The following is a 19471-nucleotide window of genomic DNA, read 5'->3' as shown; positions in this document are numbered from 1 at the left end:
GATGGATAAGGACTGATTTTTTTTTCCAATTGTGTCCCCCCCAAAAAAAGTAGCTACAACAGCTGAAAATCAGGTGGCCTCGATAATAACCTCTGAAGTCGAAGGAAGGGGCTGCATCATGTTGAAATTGCAAAGTCACATTAGAGAACAGTCCTTAATAGTGGATTATCTGTTTTGACTTTTACATTACCAATGAAGGAAAGGTTAAAGAAAAACATAGTATCCTTATAATTAATACAAGCTGTCTTTGCAGATCCTTTTTGTGGCTATTGTAAAATCTCAGTTCTTTGGAAAACATTGTTTGACAGGTTAATATAAAACATCAACGTGTGAATAGTTACAAACCAGAAGATGGTTTTACATGAAGTCAAAATTTTGCAATTCAAAGGCACTACAGGAAAAGGTTTAGCAAGGTTCTTTAAAACTATTTGCTTTTAGATTTATTTTATAAACAAAAAAATGTGGATGGCCTTATGAAGTAGGTGGTTTTACATGTTTTAGTAGTTCACATACAGCATCTTTAATTTTCCTCTTATTAATACAACATTAACCTCCGAGTCGTGCTATTTATAGTTGGCTCTATAAATTAGACTAGTTTCTGACAAAAAGAATGTAATTATAAAGGCACTCTTACCCATCTGCAAAGTAGCAGCACATGACATAATGTTACAAGTCTTAACGAGAACTTAGACAACACTATTTTCTTCAGTAGGACTGTCAGTTTACATGGAAACTCTTGAGCTGATAATCAGCTGAGTCTGCAGCAGACAACTGGAATTTCTGTGCCACAAAGGGAGATTCCAAAAACTCTCTTGTTTTGTATAAATACATTCACCGTATTTACTATTTTGTTTCTGTTGAAACAACCCGTGCATTCATTCAAGCTGATGTTCTCTGTCAGAAATTCTCATTTCCACAGCTCAGGTAAATATGTCACTGTCTCAAAGTCTGTGCCCTCCTCTCCGGTTTGACAATGCCTTACTGTGCAGTGTGGCCGTTGGTGAGACAGGTCTAGTCTGGGTTTGGTAATTACAATGTCCTTTTTGCATCCAGTGGAATATGAGTGTGTATTTTAATCTGGAAGGCAGCCAAAGGGAAACAAACAATTTTAGTGGAAATAGAGGGGATTTCCCCTCAACGTTCATGTAACAGTGTGCAGAATTAGGTCTCAGGAAAGCAAGACATTAAAGCAGCATAGAAATTTTCCAAAAGAAATTAAAATGAATTTATGATATCAAATCTGCATGTTGGTCATTATCTGTACTTGTCTACATATACAGCAAGAAAGAAGTGCTTTAGACGATTTCACTATATACTAGTGAATTAACTGTGTTGTTTCCGTTTGTCCACAAATCATTCTAGTGAGCCAATGTATGAGATTTTCACAAGTGTACAAGAATTCCATAAAACACAGCAGTAGTTTCTTCATCACTTTTTGTTTTAGTCATATTTTTTATCTTCAGTATATTTATATTTAGGCTTATATATTTTTATTAAACATAATGTCTACATCAGCATTCTTACTTGTGAAGTGTTTCCTTTTGTTTGAGGTTTCGTTTTCATTTAAATTCACTATAACACTCCCAGTGTTTCAGCTTTGCATGCCGGTTTTTTATTTCAGGCTGACTGAAATCTTCACCAGGAGACTGTCATACAAAAATAAGTATTTTAAAAGTTTTCTTTGAAAGACAATCGAGATATTAAATAACTGCTCCCCACATTAAGGAGCCTCCGATTTATGCTTTAATTTGGTTTTATATAGTCACTGCCTTTGAAGATTAACATCAAAAGCTTGAATGTTATTTTCATTCTATTTTAAACTATTTATAGTAAAAAACGTGGCATTCATTTCAGTTCTTACATCCAGTACATACCTTGAGGTAAAATCGGTTGTTTTTCATTTGAAGAGGAGGATGGGTTTACTTTCAGAGCGTGTAATAACAGGTTGTTCTGGTCATTTACGGCACAACCTGAGCATGTTAAAGCACGCTACTGATCTGATCTGTGGCAATACTGGCATACAGTACATTTCCTCAGAACCTTCTGTTAGCATGGTCATGATGTCCAATGTGTTGCAATATTAAAATATCAAGGCCAAGCCTGTCTTGAGGTTCCTTTCCAGAACCAACTGTGACATACTGTAAGGTAAGGTAAGATAAGATAGGATAAGATTTATTGTCCATTGAGGGGATTTTTTTGGTGGACACACAGCACTTCTGTACATTTAAATATAATACACACCCCAGAAAAAAAAAAACATTGCACATCACTCTATTGCACATGTATAACACATAAGAACATATAATATTTATAACACATTACAAAACATATTGCACACAAGTGAATTGTAAAGGTCAAAAACTGTATTTATCCTTGCCATTTGCATTGAGAAAGCAAATGGATAGTGGAACAAAGGAATGTTTGTATCTGTTCGACTTACATTCGGTAACCCTAAAACGTTTGTCAGAAGGAAGAAGTTGGTAATCAGAATTTTTTCTGCCTGTTTGATTATGGCTTTTTCGAAGATTGTCTGCAGGGAGGGGTGCTGTTTCACTCCTATCACCTTCAAAGCTGTGAGACAGGTAATTTGCGATCTTAATTGAACTGATAAATTACTAAACCACACTATATACCATATCTGATAATATATATCCGATGCTCTTGAGAAGCATTATTTCCTGTCGAACCCCAAACACTTTTAGTCTCTGCAAGAAATACAAGTGCTGCTGAACTTTGGAGCAAACACTATCAACATGATTTCTTTTGTTTTATTAACATTCAAAAGTAGGCTATTGTTGCCGCACCATTGCACAAATCTTTGGACTTCTGACATGTACGCAGATTAACTGCTTCCTCTATGCATTAAGCCAAGCCCAGCTGTATCATCTGAGAATTTGAAAGTGAAGTTGCTTTGACTACTGCTCAGTGTGAACAGAACTGGAGAGCTCACACAGCCCTGAGGGGCACCTGTGCTAATGGTTTGTGACTCCCAAAAGAGTTTTATTGACCATGACATACTGTGCACAGTTTGTTAAAAATGAGTGATACCATCTTATAATGTTATTGTTTACAGACATTTGCTTCAACTTGCTTATCAATAGATGGGGATACTGGTACTGATTCTCACTGATTAGGTGATTCTCACTGATCAGTTACTGATTCCTCCCCATTTCTTGCCTTATGGGAATTTCAAATTACAACAGTACAGTAATAATCCGGTTTACAATGTAAAATGCATCTTTGCTAGTAGAATTTTCACGCGGTGAAAATATGGGTATTTTTAAAGACACCTACTGTAGCACAAATTCAAATAAGCACGCTGTTTTGGCCAATGTCAAGAGTGACGCCTGGCGTTTGAAAAGGATAATGCAGCCTGAGTCGACCAGACGTGCGGGAATATGAAGCATTTTTAACCTGCTAAAGGTGGTTAACTATAATTATGGAAATAAAGACGGGCGATGATAATTTTTCTCACAGATTTTCACATTTTTAAAACCCTAATATGAAACATATAGGATATGAAACTTCGTTTAATATAAACTATGTTTAATATGTGTAATATGAAACACATACAGTAGAACATACTGTAATGCAAGGTGAGTCTCATACTGGATATAGAATCCTGCCCCTCAAATTCATTTTCTCCTCTGCCTCCAGTCAAAGGAAAATAGTAGTCTTGTAACTAGTTTTATCCTAACTAATCTATACTGCAAGGTGTTAAAAATGCAACAAACGTGTACCAAATAACAAACGTGGAACCAATAGCATTTGTTGAGTTCTTGAATTAATCGCGTTTCTTGTCTGCTGGGATCCACTAAAGTAGTTTTTTTTTGTAATTCCTACATGTTGTTATGTGTGCTGTCTACTGCCATTTCAGCGTCTTCACCTGAACAATAATGAAGTTATGCACATAGTCTACGCATGTTAAATGTGTTTGTCTCTTCACTCCGTCACTCCGGGCACATGTACACAGATGCAGATGTACACTTCATATCATTGAAGAGAAATGTTTGCTCTGTTCTTTGCAGTTAACCATGAAGTTATCAGTATGACTGATTCATTCGATCTACAATTTCTGTCTTCCACCCAACAGAGGCCGACACAGAGCCAAGCTCATTTCTTCCGGAGCTTGCCTCAAACTGGATGCATCACAAGACGGGAAAAAAAATTGTTTTCATATTGTTAATGGTTGTCAGCGGTTTAAACCAAAAATCACGAGGTGTATCCAGTGGGAGTTTTAAAACGGTTGAAGTGTTGCAATTGCAGAGAACTCGCTGTTAATTTGTATTTCAGCAGACAAAAGCATTTGTGTGGCATTTACAGTGTAAATGACTATCATGACCAAATCACAAAATATTTTCCCAAATAAGGTTCAAGTTGAACACAACTCGCAAACTTTAAAAAACAATAATGTAATAGAAATTAATTTTTTAACCTTCATATTGTTAGACAATATGTAGATGTGTAGGTCAAATCAATTACAGGTTCAAATAGACAATAGATAACATCTAGATACAGTATCTATAATCTAAGTACAACATATTCTGAGACTAATGTCTGAGTAAATACAGAGAATGTACCCGATGTAGCAAACATTTAATAAGAAGACAAAAAATAAATTGAAAGTATGTATCTCTTTTGGAAGAAATGTTTTTTTTCACATTTTAAAATGTAAAAGTATCCAAAGGGTTCTTAAGTTGAAGTGTCACACCATGGTGCTCATGTTCTCCTGTTTAGGCAAGCCAAAGATTATCTTTGAGCAATCACAAGTGAGGACTATTTTTTTGGAAACAGTATTTAAGTAGGTTAAAGGTAGAATGAAGAGAGAACAAAAACAGATGGGAGGGTGGCAGCAAAGGGAAAGGTGAGAGGGTTTCTTTTTTCCATAAATTCAACCTAAATTCATTATTGATAAAACTAAGTTTATCAGGGACCTAATCCTTGGTAGTGATGTAACAAAATACATTTAGAAAAGGGAAGTATTATTTTTAATTGACGTGGAAATGCTTTTATTTTCTTCAATATGTTTTTTGCATTTTTTACTGGGACAGTTGAGTTTGGGCAACATACTGTTCTTGAAAAATCCGGTAAACAACAGAAACTGTGTATTTTTACTTGGTATTTACTGGCCAATTAGTTTATTTTGGTGTTTTACATTTATTACTGGCTATTTTAAAACACTTAATGTCAGGACATCGTACTGTATATACAATATTTTTAAATGCCTCTTCCACATCAATTTGGAATTGCTGTTGCTTTTTCTTTCTGTAACAATTTTGTGTTTGCAATTTGGTATAGAGGTTGAATTTGCTGTCTTAACTGTGGGTCACAGTTTCATGAGTATTTGGAGGAGATTGCTCACTTTTGCCATTATTTTGTGGTGAACTGTTGTTATTAATAGTCAATACTTTGAACATAAAGGAGGTCGTAGGAAAAGAGCAGGAGCCTGAGGAAATTTCTTATTTTATGATTAAAAAAACTGCTCTGCAGGTTCAAGCACTTCAATTTAAAAAAAAAACAATATCTCTAAATTGTTCAAAGATATGAATAAATTGGCAGCAATCACAAAGAACTGTCTAGTTTAGCAGATTAGAAAATGGAGAAAAGTGTCTCTGAGAAGTATCCGAAATAGCTAGTTATGAAAACAGGAAAGTGAGGAATGGATTATTGACTGTAAAGCCTCGGTTAGGGAGGAGATAAGCTCTTGTTCTGATAGGTTAAATTTGCTGGAGGATATGTTGAATATAGTTGAAAGTGAGCTCTGGACTGCGGGGGAAAAAAAGGCAAATTACCACTGAAGTTGCTCACTACATCAGCTTCCTGCCTCTGTCACTAACAGCGAGTGCACATACCAGTTACCAGGGCCTGTTAGTTCAATGGTATATGTACCTGTTGCACAAATAACATTTTCTGAAATACATATGAAGGCAAAGACTGTACCACAGTCTGGATCTGCACTGAAAGGACCAGCTCCACCTGTAGAGTCAACAACTATGCTGCACCCAGCATGTCTCTTCAGCACTGACGGTTTAGGACTTCAGTGGCAGCAGGACACAGCAGCTCCTCCAGGGGCCAAGCTGCATCAGCCAGCCGGACCTGAATGATAACTACTGTATGCTCTGGCTCACTGTCCAAGTCAGGTGAGTCAACTTGCTGCAGGTTTCCCTTGATAGTCCGGATGGACAGGACACCTGTCACTCTCATGCGCTACAACAGCCGTGCTTAATTCTAGAGAAAATCTTAGAATTAAGAACGGTTAAATCTGTTTTTGTTTTGGAGATCTGTTACTCCTACCTGTCCATTAATATATTTTGTTAGTATTTTGTATCATAGCACTCTTTACATTTCGCATTTGCAGTTTTATTTAATAAATGTTTGTTCACAATTAGTTACCACCTACAGTATCTGCTTCAACCATTGCTGCCCGATCACTACACATAAAATAAAAGAAACACAAAAGGCATCTTTATTAAGTTTGTTGAAAGTTTATAATGGTCTAATTTACAATAGCTGATGTCAGGACCTTATATATTATTATCATCTCCCTATTGCACAATACAATGTTTTGAACATTTCTCCGTTTTCAACAGCACTGCCCCATTACTCACACACTGCAAGTTATAAATATGTGCATAAAAGTACAAAAACCTCTTCAAAGGTCCCAAACAACAGTAATATTCTCACATTGGCATTCCAAGATCCTCATCCATTGCAACTTTGACCCTTAAAGACAAATTCTCCTGTTTCAGTTTATACAGGCGATGGTTCAAAATTGAAAGACCTGACCACAGAATTGAATAATCTTCTGTACAATAAATATAACAATAAATTGAGCAATGTTTTTAAACCTGCACACCCTACACCTGATTGATGCCTGTAGAATTACAAAAAGAACATTTTGTTTAACTTAACTAATTTTAAAGATGATGTAAACAGAATGTTAACTTTATAAAATAAAAAAGCAGGCATTGGCATTTCCAGTGTCTGCTCTGTTCCCTTAAAAATCTGAGAAAACATCTTATTCAGAGGGGAAATGGTCGATTAATTTGAAATATTTAACAAAACCTACAGGTACAGGTATTTTGCAGTTACTAAGTAATAATACATATGTATTGATATTTCTAAGAAACGTTCCACTGCAAGAGACAAAAAAAAACTAAAATCAGGTCCAAAATGCTTTGCATTCCTTAACAGTGGAGTTGCCTCTCTTCAAACAGTGTTTTGGTCTTTTTAAGAGATTATTTCAATTACTTTTTGCTCTCGCTAACTTGAAATAATACCCTTCATTGATCCTTCAGATAATGAAGGATTTTGAAAAACATATGATGATCCACCATCATGATTTCAAAATACTTGAAAAAGTATCTTATACATCCATTGTTATTCCAGTTATTTCTTATGTTCTGATGTTATGTGCTTTGCTAGAGCACAAAGTCCCATACAGTCTTATTATTATCAAAAGAGTAATATTTAATTTAAATGTTTTATCACTGATAAGGTGAAAATGAAACAATTTTAATTTGTTCCAGAACCCAAATGAATTTTGCCTGGCCTGTTATTAAAATACTTTATAAATGTTATCGTACTGCATTAAAATGGAATACTTAAACTCCATGCTATGCACTCACTGTACATATAAAGCAGCACTGTAATTGGCACACAGTGACTTCAAGTACTTGAAGCAATATTGACTCTAACGGTTATACAAAGACCTAGGAAGACAGAACTAGATAAAACTTGCATTGGCATGTTGCATTGCATTGGAATACTTGAAAGTGCATTTTTCTGGGCTTTTTTATCATATAAGTAGTTAAATGATTTTTTAAAAGCATAACCCACATAAACAAAACCATGGATCAGAGGACCTAAAGATTTTTATCCAACCAACTGATGTAGTTGTTCATGGTCCGAATGCCGACTGAAAAGTAGGTGGGCCAGATCGCGAAAATCATGCAGCCATGAAATCCATCTTCATAGTGGTCAAGGGTTACAGGGATCCCAGCCTCCTCCAGGCGCCTGGCGTACATGATACCGTCGTCCCTCAAAACATCATGCTCGCAGGTCAGGATGTACGCTGGTGGGAGCAGCCTCAGGACTTCCTGCTCAGCCAGAAGTGGCGCGGCTCTCACATCCAGCAGAGCTGGAACTTCCTGAATGACCTTCGGTGTTCCCACAGCCTGGACAACCGGCTTGTAATTCTTCTTGAAAGCTGACGGGAGGAGGGAAGTCCAGTTGAGCTTTGCACGGCTCCTGGAGGCGTGGCTGAGGTCCAGCGCCGTGTGGTTGTTGACGAGCAGGGGCTGGAGAAAGCTGGGGTCCCCCTTCAGGTACTCCAGCCAGAAGCGGGCCATGAGCGGGCGGGAGAGGATGGGCACGTTCCTGTTCTGCTGGTAGGAGGGAGTGTTAAAATCCAGAGCCTGCAGCACCGGGTAAATAAGAGCCTGGAGCTTCAACTTATTAGTGATGCTGCCATCCAGAGCAAGCTGGAAAAAAAAGGTGAAAACAATTTGTAAATTACAGTGCACATTTAATTTAAACAACAACACAATTAACAGTATTCCTTACAATAGCAAAAAACCCAGATGCAATAGTATGATGACTTCAGCCTAATGCCGAAAAGCAGAAATGAATCATTCTTACAATGTAAAAGCCTTGTCTGCTTTTTTTATTCAGCAGAACTCACAGCAAAAAGAAAAAAAAAACCTGTTCAGCCATAGGGGATGAGTAAATCCCAGAAAATGCAGTTTGTGTTTGAACAGGATCATGAATCGTTAGACAAAAACACACAGAATGAAGCCGTACTAATTTGGCAAGTCCTGATGAATTCACACACTGATAAAACAGACTAATGTTTTTTTATTTTCTTTACCATGCTGAAATGAAATCCAAGAACAATACGTTTCCATGACTCACCTGTTGAGACACAGCTGCAGCTAAGTTCCCCCCAGCGCTGTCTCCAGACACTGCTAACCTGCCTGGGTCCACAGAGTACTTCGCCAGCACCTCTGGACGCAGGAAATACCTGGTGGCACGGTATGCGTCGTTATACTGCTCAGGGAAATACACATCTGGGACCAAACGGTAGCTGAAGAAACACATAAAAATATATTAAAAAACACTCTTAACCTAAATAAAATCCATACATTTTCTAACCATTTTAACCAATCCAGGGTTGCAGGGGAACTGGAGTCTAGCCAAGCAAGCAATGGACACAAGGCAGGATACACCCTGGATAGGATGCCAGTCCATCACAGGGCACACACTCACACCAGGGTCAATATTCCCAGAAGCCAAGCAACCCACCAGTATGTCTTTGGACTGTGGGAGGAAAGAGGAGCACCCAGAGGGAATGCTGGAAGAACATACAAACTACACACATGTATCCCAGGTATCCCAGGCCCAGAATTGAACCCAGGGCAACAGCGCTGCAAGGCAGCTATGCTAACCACACACCACCATGCAAACACATATAAAGGTGATTTTATACTTACTCAATTGAAACAATGACTGCATTCAAGTCTTTTGCCATTTTCCTACACAGGTGGTCATACGATCTTATCTCTGTTAATGAAGATAATGAGTAATTAGAATCTTTTTTCTTAGAGGATGTGTTTCAGAGCTTAAAAATCACCTGAGTAACAGACAGAGTTTTTCTGTCTTACAGCTTTACATTGTACTAATTTAGAAGCCATGTATTTTTTATCTAAATATATGATTTCCGACACAATATGTTGAACCTTTTCATTTTAAGTTTATATAAGCTGTACTTTAGAAAACCTGTTGTTTTTATAAAATACATTGGGTTGTCCTAGACAAGACCCGGCAGCACCATGCCAACTGGATGGTATTGCTTGAGGGATCCCAGTGACAGCCCAGATTTGAAACAGCCACTTCCGAGCGTCTTGTCCGCTTGACTAAGCAACTTGGAAGTCCAAAACGCCACCGTTCGTCTAGTGTTTCGGATCTACAATTTCATATTGTATATTGTGAAAAAGTGGTTACAGTGCAATGTCGACGGCGTGAATGTGAGAGTTGCATCTGCACACTTACTGGCACTGGCCAGGGCCCATCCCCCTCCATGGATGTAAATCACACTTCGCTTCAGGGCGCGGCCCTGCTCCTCGGTAGACTCGAAAACTCTGACCAGGACCCCGTCGAACGTAGCGTCACTCACTTTAACCCCTTCGCTGGACACAGGGCCCAGCATTTCAAACTTCGTCACGTAAAAGTTGAGCACCCTGATGTAGTGGCTCAGACCCAAGTTGTGAAACAGGTTTCCCTGGGAAGAGAAAGAACAGGACCAGCATTTACACACACCTCACAAAACTGGTGATGGATAGCTTAGGTCCTTAGCCCTAGTATCCCATGTGCAGGATGGGGGTGAAGATATCCCGCCCTCCATGATTAAGCACAGCAATGAAAGGATGACACCCCAAAATATAAACACCTCACAGACGAATGTGTGTTATGGGAAAATGCCATGGACGCTGCTAATTAGAAACCCTGATTAGAAGCATTCAGTTATTATCAGCATTTTTACAATTACTGGAGGTGCCACACAAGTTATTTTACTTTTTTATTTGTATACACAGTGTTTGTCAAATAGTTTGTGTCAAACTGAGTAGCTTGCACCTCTGCTACTATTATTTACTGCAAAGACCTTGCAAAAAAAAAAAACAGTGTGAAAAGGTACCTACTGATACAGGTCTTTGATAGTAATACAAGTCAATGTTCAAACAGTCATAATGTGTAGCCCATGTCACAGATACATTCAGGAATTTCACCCTGGGAGTTGAACACGTACATCATAATCAGGCCTTCCCTGACCCCAGAATGAAATCTCCAGTTTAACATCTCCCAGATTATTTATTTAACAAGGTATTTTGTATTTCAAAAAACCAACAGTCCAAAGCTAATTCATTTTAATCTTCGTTGAATCTCATAAGCTGTTATAATTTATATAGCTTTACACAGGTTTAATCTCTAGCTAATTAATGTGGATTCACAGAAAACGTCATTGGGACCAACTGGTCTCCATGCCAGGTCACATGCTGTATTTAGCTAAATCTATCAGCCAATTCGAACCATTGCGCAGTTTAACCCCTTTTTGGCATGAGGCTGTTGGAATTCTAGGTTTATTGGGTTTCTTCCCAAAATCCATTAACAAACATGCATACCAATTACAGAAGAAGCTAAGCAAATGATTAGGCACTGCTTTGCAATTTAAAATGGCACATGCATTGCTCTCTTTCTTGTATCTTCTTTTAAAATCAATCTACCAGATCCGCTCAAGAAGCATCTTATAAAGGCATGCTAGGCACTGAATGGGATTTCGTACCTTGAAATTAATCCCTTTTTAATGAGATTTTATTTGTGAACAGGAAAAGCAAAACTTATCTTTGAAACACGTTTTGCTTTGAATAGTAAGGATTTCTAATCTAGTTAATTATGAGAAAACCAAATGTGATTTTTTTTTTTACTGAAAGAAAGGAGGATTATGCTGATCAGGTTCAGGAAAATTGTTTTTTTACTGGTATATTCACACAAAAATTACCTTTTGTAGTTGTTTTGCAAAAGCAAGAGATGCTGCATGTAACTCCCATACAAACACAACTGTAACTACAGTATGGTCTTATTGTGAATTGTGAGATATATAGTAATAAATGGATGGAAAGATAATCCTCAGTAGCTTTTCAATACTGGACAAGTATTTTCAACAATTTCAACATGCAGCAGTAGAAGCATAAAATCATGCAGAAGGGCTGAGAAAAAGCACACAATGTCCAGTCTCACAGTATTCCAGAAACAATGCCAACTCAGGCAAAGTTCACCGACACCATTGTGAAAAATATCAATTTCTGTAGCATTTAAATCACATGTTAAAACAACTGTCTGAGCAGTATATTTATGTGTAACCCTTTTTACTATGGAGACATGATCCAATTAAATCATTTCAAGCTCAGATGGAATAAAAACCCAGAAGACACTATGGGTTTTTCCTGGATGAGGCTTGCAGAGGCCTGATTTATATCTACACACACTAACCTAACAATTAGAAATAATGTTCAAAGCAGTGAAATCAATAGACTTCCTATGGCCATAATAATCCCCAGTTTTTAGCCCTGCTGAAAACTGCTAAATTGTGCAGGCTAGACCCATATACCATTGTTCTCATCATATCGGAATATAAATACAGTCCAAGAACAAAATGGGATGAATTTGTTGTATTGGATGGGGCTTCCTAATATTTTGACTAATGGATATATTTAAAAGAAGACTGAGAAAGATGGATGTATTGATATACTGAAGCAAATTACATTGAAATAACTGTACAATAAGTACATTGAAATAACTGTACAATAATAAGTCTGTAGGTCCCCTTTTCTTTAAGGTTTTTGCTCAGATTATAGATTTTTTACTCTGATATTTTACAATGGGGAGTGCCATAAAAAAGGATAAGTATATATTTTTTAATTATGGGCATCACAAGTTCTCTTTAAATCTTTTGGTCAGGAAATAATGAAATGTAAGTATTAGTAAGTATAATGATTCTCAAGGCAAAATAAGGTCTGTGGCTGGTCTACAGACTGTGTCTGTAAAGTTAGAATATACTGTAACAGACTACAAGAAGGCAGAGGTTATAAAGAAGTGGGTGAAAGTTCATCTGACACTATCTAACAGCAAACTGGTGCTGATAAAGAGGAAGTAAAGGATACAATTAAGCGAAAAGGAATAAGAAGTTAATTCATTGACACACTCACTCTGTCCAGTACAGTACCTAGTTCCATGTAAATGCATTGAATTAAACTGTTTACTGCCTTATTAACTATAATTGTCCTCCGTCGAAATTTTCTATTCGCATAATGCCACATTTTCTAGTGAAGGTGTTTTTTTTTATTTGTCTTATGTAAAAAAAACATACAACACTTATTAAGCAAGAAAGTGTTGTTGTTTTTTTATGTGGGAAGGGTAGGAGGTGATTATTAAGAAGCAAAGTACTGAATTATCAATATCACGTTTTGCATTACATTCTTTCAAGGCGTTTAGTGCATTGCAAAATACTAGAAAACGATGACAATGGAAAACATTTCAACACGCAGCTTTCATCTTTGCACATATATTATATTACATCACTTGGCTATCAGTATGCGCTCCAACCTCTCATCTGACGTCGCATCTACTGATATCAAACAACGAGCTACCCATCACCTAGAGACGCTACCTGTTACAATTCAGTGAGGTTTAAGAATGTTTAAATATTTAGTGAATGCACTAGCTTCAACATTTTACGTGACAGGTGATTTAACAGTAAATATATAAGCTGTAAATGTAATCGAAAGAAAGCTTATGCCTACTAGGTATGCATACTCAAGTCCACAATAAATTATAAAATGACACTGAAATATTATCAATCAAGTCATATGAAGCTGGAAAGCCGTATTGAGCAACAGCAATAAAATAATGAACGGTCCAATCTGAAAAGATAACAAGCGCTTCGATCATTCAGAAATCTGTACAGTACGCATTGTGCAGCCTTACCAAATGCTGAAAGCCCCGAAAAATTGCATCTAGCAGCATGAGTTTCCATGGCTCTGAAATCGTGCTTGGCAATGGGGTGTAAATGTAGTAAGCAGTCAGCACTGTAAATAAAAAGACGACAATGAAAACTGGCTTCATATCTGCGCTCATCTCTCCTACGCTGCCAAACCCGTGTAATAAAATCGATCCGGTTGACACAGAACTTAAATTCTGAGGAAGTCGGTTTCGGCAGCTGTTGTGTAATACCACGAGCCAATGAGATCAGCCAGGGAGGAGGAAGCATGGGAATTGAAGTTCTAATTGGACAGCTCGTTTCTCTGGGGGACTCAACAAATAAGAGACAGCGTGATCACCCCCTGTTCATTTCTACAGCCTAACAGAAAAGTATATCTAAAAATGACATGCATCCAAATGTTCTAAATGAAGTAACGATCCCAGTAAACGATTAAAAGAAATATATCAAGTTTCTGTTAAAGGACTTCAACTCCCACAATTCTACATCGAGTTGCGCTGTCTGCTTTGACAGCGGCCGTCATGTTGCTTTGTCACGTGATGAACACATACTGTATTGCAGTATGTAGCTATTCTTGTTAAACGAGTCAAACTGCCTTTGGCCTAATTTACAATTGTAATACAAAAAGGCATGTGGGTGCAGTTTTTTTAACAGGCGTGTTTTTTAACTAATGAGGGGGCAAACTGTTCTATTCTCTTGCAGGTATCATGCATTGTAGTATAGTATCAGTCTCAATATTATTACTTTTTACAAACAAGTGGCACACCTGCTTTGACAAATGTATACAGAGAACAGGGCAAAATGTTATATTTTATGATGCCGTGTCAGTTCTTTTACACTTTAAGTTTTGAAATACACAAGACAAAAATGTACATATTGTTTACATGTAATTACATTGCTTACTTTCAAAAACTTCAAACTTTTTTTAAATATTGAAGTTTTTTTTTCTTAGCTTGTGTATATTAAAAACTAAAAGGTGATTTAAACATCAGAGTTGTTTCTGATGAACTCCAACTTCTCACAGGACACAGTGCCCAGGAGGGGGAATTCTGAAAATAACGTCAGTGGTGAAAAACTAAACTAACGTATTAAACCATAAGTAGTATCCTTCCATTTTATACATTGACTAAAGTGAGTCTAATGAAAGCATATTGCTTTGACTTGCTTCTCTTTGACTTTAAGTTTCATTCAATACAGTTTAAGAGTAATTCTTTCCAAATTCAAAACAAATACAAAATGTATGCAAAAGCACATGCAGTACTGTGTTAGACTTATTTTTGAGATGCTTCCATTCACAGAAACACGCATAACTGTGAGCATGTGCAATAAAATAAATTAACAAATACATTTGCATTGTTAGCCAGGTTCATGCATCACGTTGCAAATGGTACAGTAGTTGTAGTACCTGTGAGACTTTACAAATTAAAATCTTTATTTTGTCATTTTTTTTCATGTGATTATTCCTGGAATCCAGCCTTTTAGGTTCTTTTTGATCATTTATGGAATGTAAAGGTTTCCATGTCTAAAAATGATACAGTATGTGTTTGTGGCATTTTCAAAGGACTATGTTAATTTTGTGCTGTACAACCACAATTGCAAAGCTGTTCCACAAACGGTGCACAGTCCTCTGAATTATGTACAAAAATAAGACATTTCTTAGATATTTGACTTGGTGCTGCAAGCTAGTATTGTAGACTAGTATGCTATACATACCTGTATGCTAGTATTTGGAAAGATATTGAAGTTTAAATAGCATTTTATAAGATCCCAAGTTTAATCTGGTATACATGTCAAACAGTGAGCATTGAATAATGATGCCTGCTGGATAAGGATCCTTTTTATTTACTGGTTTAGACATAAACCTGACACTAGGTGACACTGTTGGTATCTCAAACTCTCATCTATACTATACTTTTTCCTTATAGGTGCCTATATTAACTACTTAGACAAGATAGTTTGGAGAAGGGATTAACTGAATTCCATCATTAATTACAATAAAATATTTAATATCTGTGGCTATAGTTAGGAAGAAGCTTAAGGCTTGCATTACACTTTATGTTAGGGAACTAAAAGTTTACTTAACCAATTCACATCAATCTGTATTCCTATTTAAGAAAGTTTCAATTGGTTGATCCTACAAGGATTTAAAAAGTCTTTAAATGTTCTGCTAATATTATTATACTTACTTTAGCTCGAATATTATTGCAATTTGATTTTATATAATATGATAATTTATCACATGATAAACTTAATCAAAATGTATTTACATGCGAAGGGTACAAAAATTAACCAACGTGCACCCATTGAGGGACTAGGGTGGTTGTCAGTGCTGCCACCTCCGGGTTCCTACGTTCTGTATGATTTTCGACAACATCAATTCAAAAATAGTAACAACAGTTTTGATAGTTTTATTGGAATACTCCATAAACAATTCAAAACGGTAAATAGTAAACGGGTTTTGCGAAGCCGAAGGTGAGAGATAAGACCGAAACTAGATCAGCACATTCATTGGCAGGTTGGGTAGGTGTAGTCTCTGCAGAGGTATCAGGTCATTATGAACTTGAATCGCCTGCACTTTCTGCTGCCATTTAGACCGAGGACTAACGCCTATCTTCACTGCTTTCATATGAATACATTCGGCCGAAACACTCACATGCTGACCGGGGTGCCATTGTTCAGTAGGTTCTACTGCTACTTTTCATCGAGAAAAACAAGTGAAACTGGTCCAATTAAGTTGATAATTAGTTCGACTTAGTGCTAAAACTCTCTTGTTTAAGGACCATGTGGTCCTAAATAGAGATTAGGGCTAGAATAATAGTCACATTAGAGGTGTCCGGCTGTATTTGGAAAATTCCACATTGCTTTGAGGAATACTGTGCTATTCATGACAAACCTAAGGTTTTTTTTAAATATGATCAATTCCCCCCATCTAATCAAACTCTTCCATCTTCAAAAACACTTCCTTTTTAATAATTCCTAAATCCATTATTAATTAGGTCCGCACTTCGCTCAAACCGTCAGAGTTCGGAAATGCGTTTCTGCACGTTTGGTGAAGTGACTGGCCTTGTCACTGTCCCCTACAGCTCAGCAGTTAGCGTGGCAGCTTTTAGCACATTCTTAACACTCGATACTCACTGTCCAACAAGCAGATGTCAAAGTAAAATTCGTTTTTTCGATAATCAGACTGTAGAGCATGACAAAGGAAAAGCAGATATACTGAACATATATCCGTTGAGAGGCGAGGGGAGTTACAGTTTATTTCTAGACCAAAAGGGTGTTAAGAAAGGTAAGGAAATCTTTAAAAGCGTAGAGAATTTTATTTTAAAAAATAAAATGCCTTCATTGACAAAGGAGTTGGAAATTAAGAGAAAGTTAAATTGGGGTTGAATACAGGAGGTATTTTTTTTACAGGAGTGTCTGTTGTGCAATAAAACGTTTTCTTTATTAAAACTGTTTTTTTTTAATCAGTCACCTGAATTACATAATCATCTCAGTTTTATGAAAATAGTTGTGCTGAAAGACAGAGCCGTGAATTGACAAATGATAATGAGAATCTTATTTCCAGTAACTTATAATAATGTATAGTCTATATTACATAATATACATATATATAACATGTAACACACAGTATATATATATAATGTATAGTCACATTATACATGAAGATTACATAAAGTAGATTCCGTATAAAAATCAAATGAAATTCTATGAAGCAGTGTTATGCTGAGATTGGCAAATGTCAGTTTTCTGTAACTTCAGCTTCAGTCTTTGGAAATATGTCAGACAGCATGACTCGAGACCTACAGTATCAACGCAAAGTGAAGATATATTTTACAACTTTGTGAAAAGTCATTGATGTTTTATTTGCGGTCTCATGTGTTTAGTGACAGCAGTAAGCAAAGAAATCACCGAAAGGTGGCGCTAGAGTGTTGATAACTCATTGAAAACAGAAATGTTCATTCTATATATCTGAAATATGCAGGGATACAATATTTCTGATCTTTACCAGAGGAAGAAATAAAAATCTATATGCATACTAGAACATGTTGTTTTCTTCAGACTTAAATATATTCTACAATATAGACTGTCTTAAACATGTCTTCGATACTAGGTTTTGCATCTATACTCCTTTAAAGCTGAAATATTTTTTTTCTTAGTGATCCATTTTCTGTCTCTGGTTTAAATTAAATTGTCTGAATCTAGATTTTATTTTAAAAGGTATGCATGGAAAGCAGTGAGACATAAATTAATTATGTAATATAAAGGTCCTAATAAAAGAAACTGATTATAATTTCCTAAAATACACTCTTTAAGTATGTGTTCAATAATTCTGAAATTTTGTAACTGTACATAAGTAAAATTTATATAATGCTTTGACATTCATTAATTTTTTATGCTGTCTAGATTGGTTAAGTGTATCAGTGTAAACACAAGCTTCTCTTACACCACAACATTTCAAACATAATCTATATAACTGCAATGAAATTCTGAAGTGGATTCTGATGCAGTATTCAGATGTTCAAGACAGACATTTTAAAAGTCACAGTAATGTTTCTAACCTGAATGAATGAAGCCTGTTCTTCACTGTTTTCGAAAGTTAAATACATTTCATTTATAACAGGAATGGCACAGCACAAATAATAAGCAAGAAACCATTTCTAATCTAGAACATACATGTTTTTATCAAAAACAAATACTTCAAATCAATGTGTTGAAGAATGAAGAATGAGTGGTATAAAATTAATATTAATCAAATTTTGCATTTTTAAAAGCAGTATAGTTCTGATGAAAATATCTTAACCAGGTACAGTAGATAGTTTCCTTTTAAACCCCTGGTTATCATCCTGTTCCTTAGATTTATTGTTTAACAATTTAGTGTGTGTTAACGTTTTCCCAAGTAATCAAATGCCTGTTCTTTGTCTGGTCATGTCCGGTGTTATATGTCTTTAATCGGAGCTAATGAAATAAATTTAAAAAATACCTGAAACAACTTCTAAATGAAGCCAATTTTAATTTTCTTTAAATATCTAATAAGCAGTACATATATATATATTATATATAAATATAATATATTTAATTTTTGCACATGCACAATGGTTATAAATTTATTGAGAAATTAATATTTGAAATGTTTCTTTAATTATATTTTGCAGCACCACCCCATTGAAAGCAGTAGTATTACTGGAATTAAGTTATCTTGAGTTCTTCTGGTGTATACATGTATTTTAAAACCTTGTAATACTGCAGTTTGGGGTTTTTCTGTTCAGTGACTCATTCTTCTTGTTACCAGTCAATGTTTCTGGACATTGAAAGGATCCAAAAGAAAATATAATAAAAAATAATTTGTCTTCTTGCTAATAATAGTATTTTAATGCTTTTAATGAATAAGAACTTTATGTACTGTATTTATTGTAATAAAGTAGGTAAAAATGTTGTTTCTTATTGACAAATACCAGCAAAGGGATAGAGAAGGGGAGCTCACTTCCTTTAGTACCAACCAAAAGAGGGGCATTTTTATGCCTTGGGCTCCTCAGATTCTGCAACATTTTTCTATAATTAACCTCCATAAAATATATTAATGCTCGTACCCTGCATAAATGCAGTCAACATTCAATACGCCCACCATTGACTCACTAATTAATAGCTTTTTTGTCTCAGGACTCGGGGGTTGCATTTAGTACATAACCTTTCAATTCCCACATCGTTAGAAAAGGTGGGTTTGTCTTGCCTTTTGATTACTTTGATAAATTACTTTTCTCTGCTCCCCAATTTGCTGCTTGGTCATTAAGTCTCTCAAGAGACGGCATGGCTTGAATACATTTGACTAAAGCCTGCCTTCCTATTGTACAGTACATTGAAAAGCCTTGTTCCAGCCAAACCTATTTGTCCAGAGTTACATTTAATCTTCCATTGACAAAA

General features: G+C 36.1%; 1 protein-coding gene and 1 long non-coding RNA gene across 2 annotated transcripts; one reads left to right on the top strand and one right to left on the bottom strand.

The window, feature by feature from the left end:
- Positions 1–1923: 1923 nt before the first annotated feature.
- LOC148676834 (uncharacterized) lies at positions 1924–6385 on the top strand. Its single transcript, XR_015928704.1, has 2 exons — positions 1924–2145; positions 4029–6385. It is a non-coding gene; the product is annotated as an uncharacterized LOC148676834 (long non-coding RNA).
- Positions 6386–6443: 58 nt separating this feature from the next.
- LOC148676833 (neutral cholesterol ester hydrolase 1-like) lies at positions 6444–13793 on the bottom strand. Its single transcript, XM_088613995.1, has 5 exons — positions 13540–13793; positions 10051–10279; positions 9492–9561; positions 8914–9085; positions 6444–8483 (listed from the first exon to the last, which is right to left on the bottom strand). Exons 1-5 carry the CDS (start codon positions 13687–13689, stop codon positions 7866–7868), a joined length of 1239 nt encoding a protein of 412 aa, XP_088470121.1. The 5' UTR covers positions 13690–13793; the 3' UTR covers positions 6444–7865.
- Between the last annotated feature and the right edge of the window lie 5678 nt (positions 13794–19471).

The sequence above is a fragment of the Lepisosteus platostomus genome, chromosome 2, assembly GCF_059453375.1.
Source record: "Lepisosteus platostomus isolate fLepPlt1 chromosome 2, fLepPlt1.hap1, whole genome shotgun sequence".
Classification (NCBI taxonomy): Eukaryota; Metazoa; Chordata; class Actinopteri; order Semionotiformes; family Lepisosteidae; genus Lepisosteus; species Lepisosteus platostomus.
This window is presented reverse-complemented; position numbering and strand designations above follow the sequence as displayed.

Bases quoted from the DNA above. Each gene is read 5' to 3' on its own strand.
- LOC148676833 (XM_088613995.1), bottom strand. From the start codon at position 13,689: ATGAGCGCAGATATGAAGCCAGTTTTCATTGTCGTCTTTTTATTTACA. The intron at 9,086-9,491 runs GTAAGTATAAAA...GTGTTTCTTCAG, and splicing joins GCAGTCATTGTTTCAATTGA to CTACCGTTTGGTCCCAGATG. The intron at 8,484-8,913 runs GTGAGTCATGGA...TTTTTTTTCCAG, and splicing joins CTGCAGCTGTGTCTCAACAG to CTTGCTCTGGATGGCAGCAT.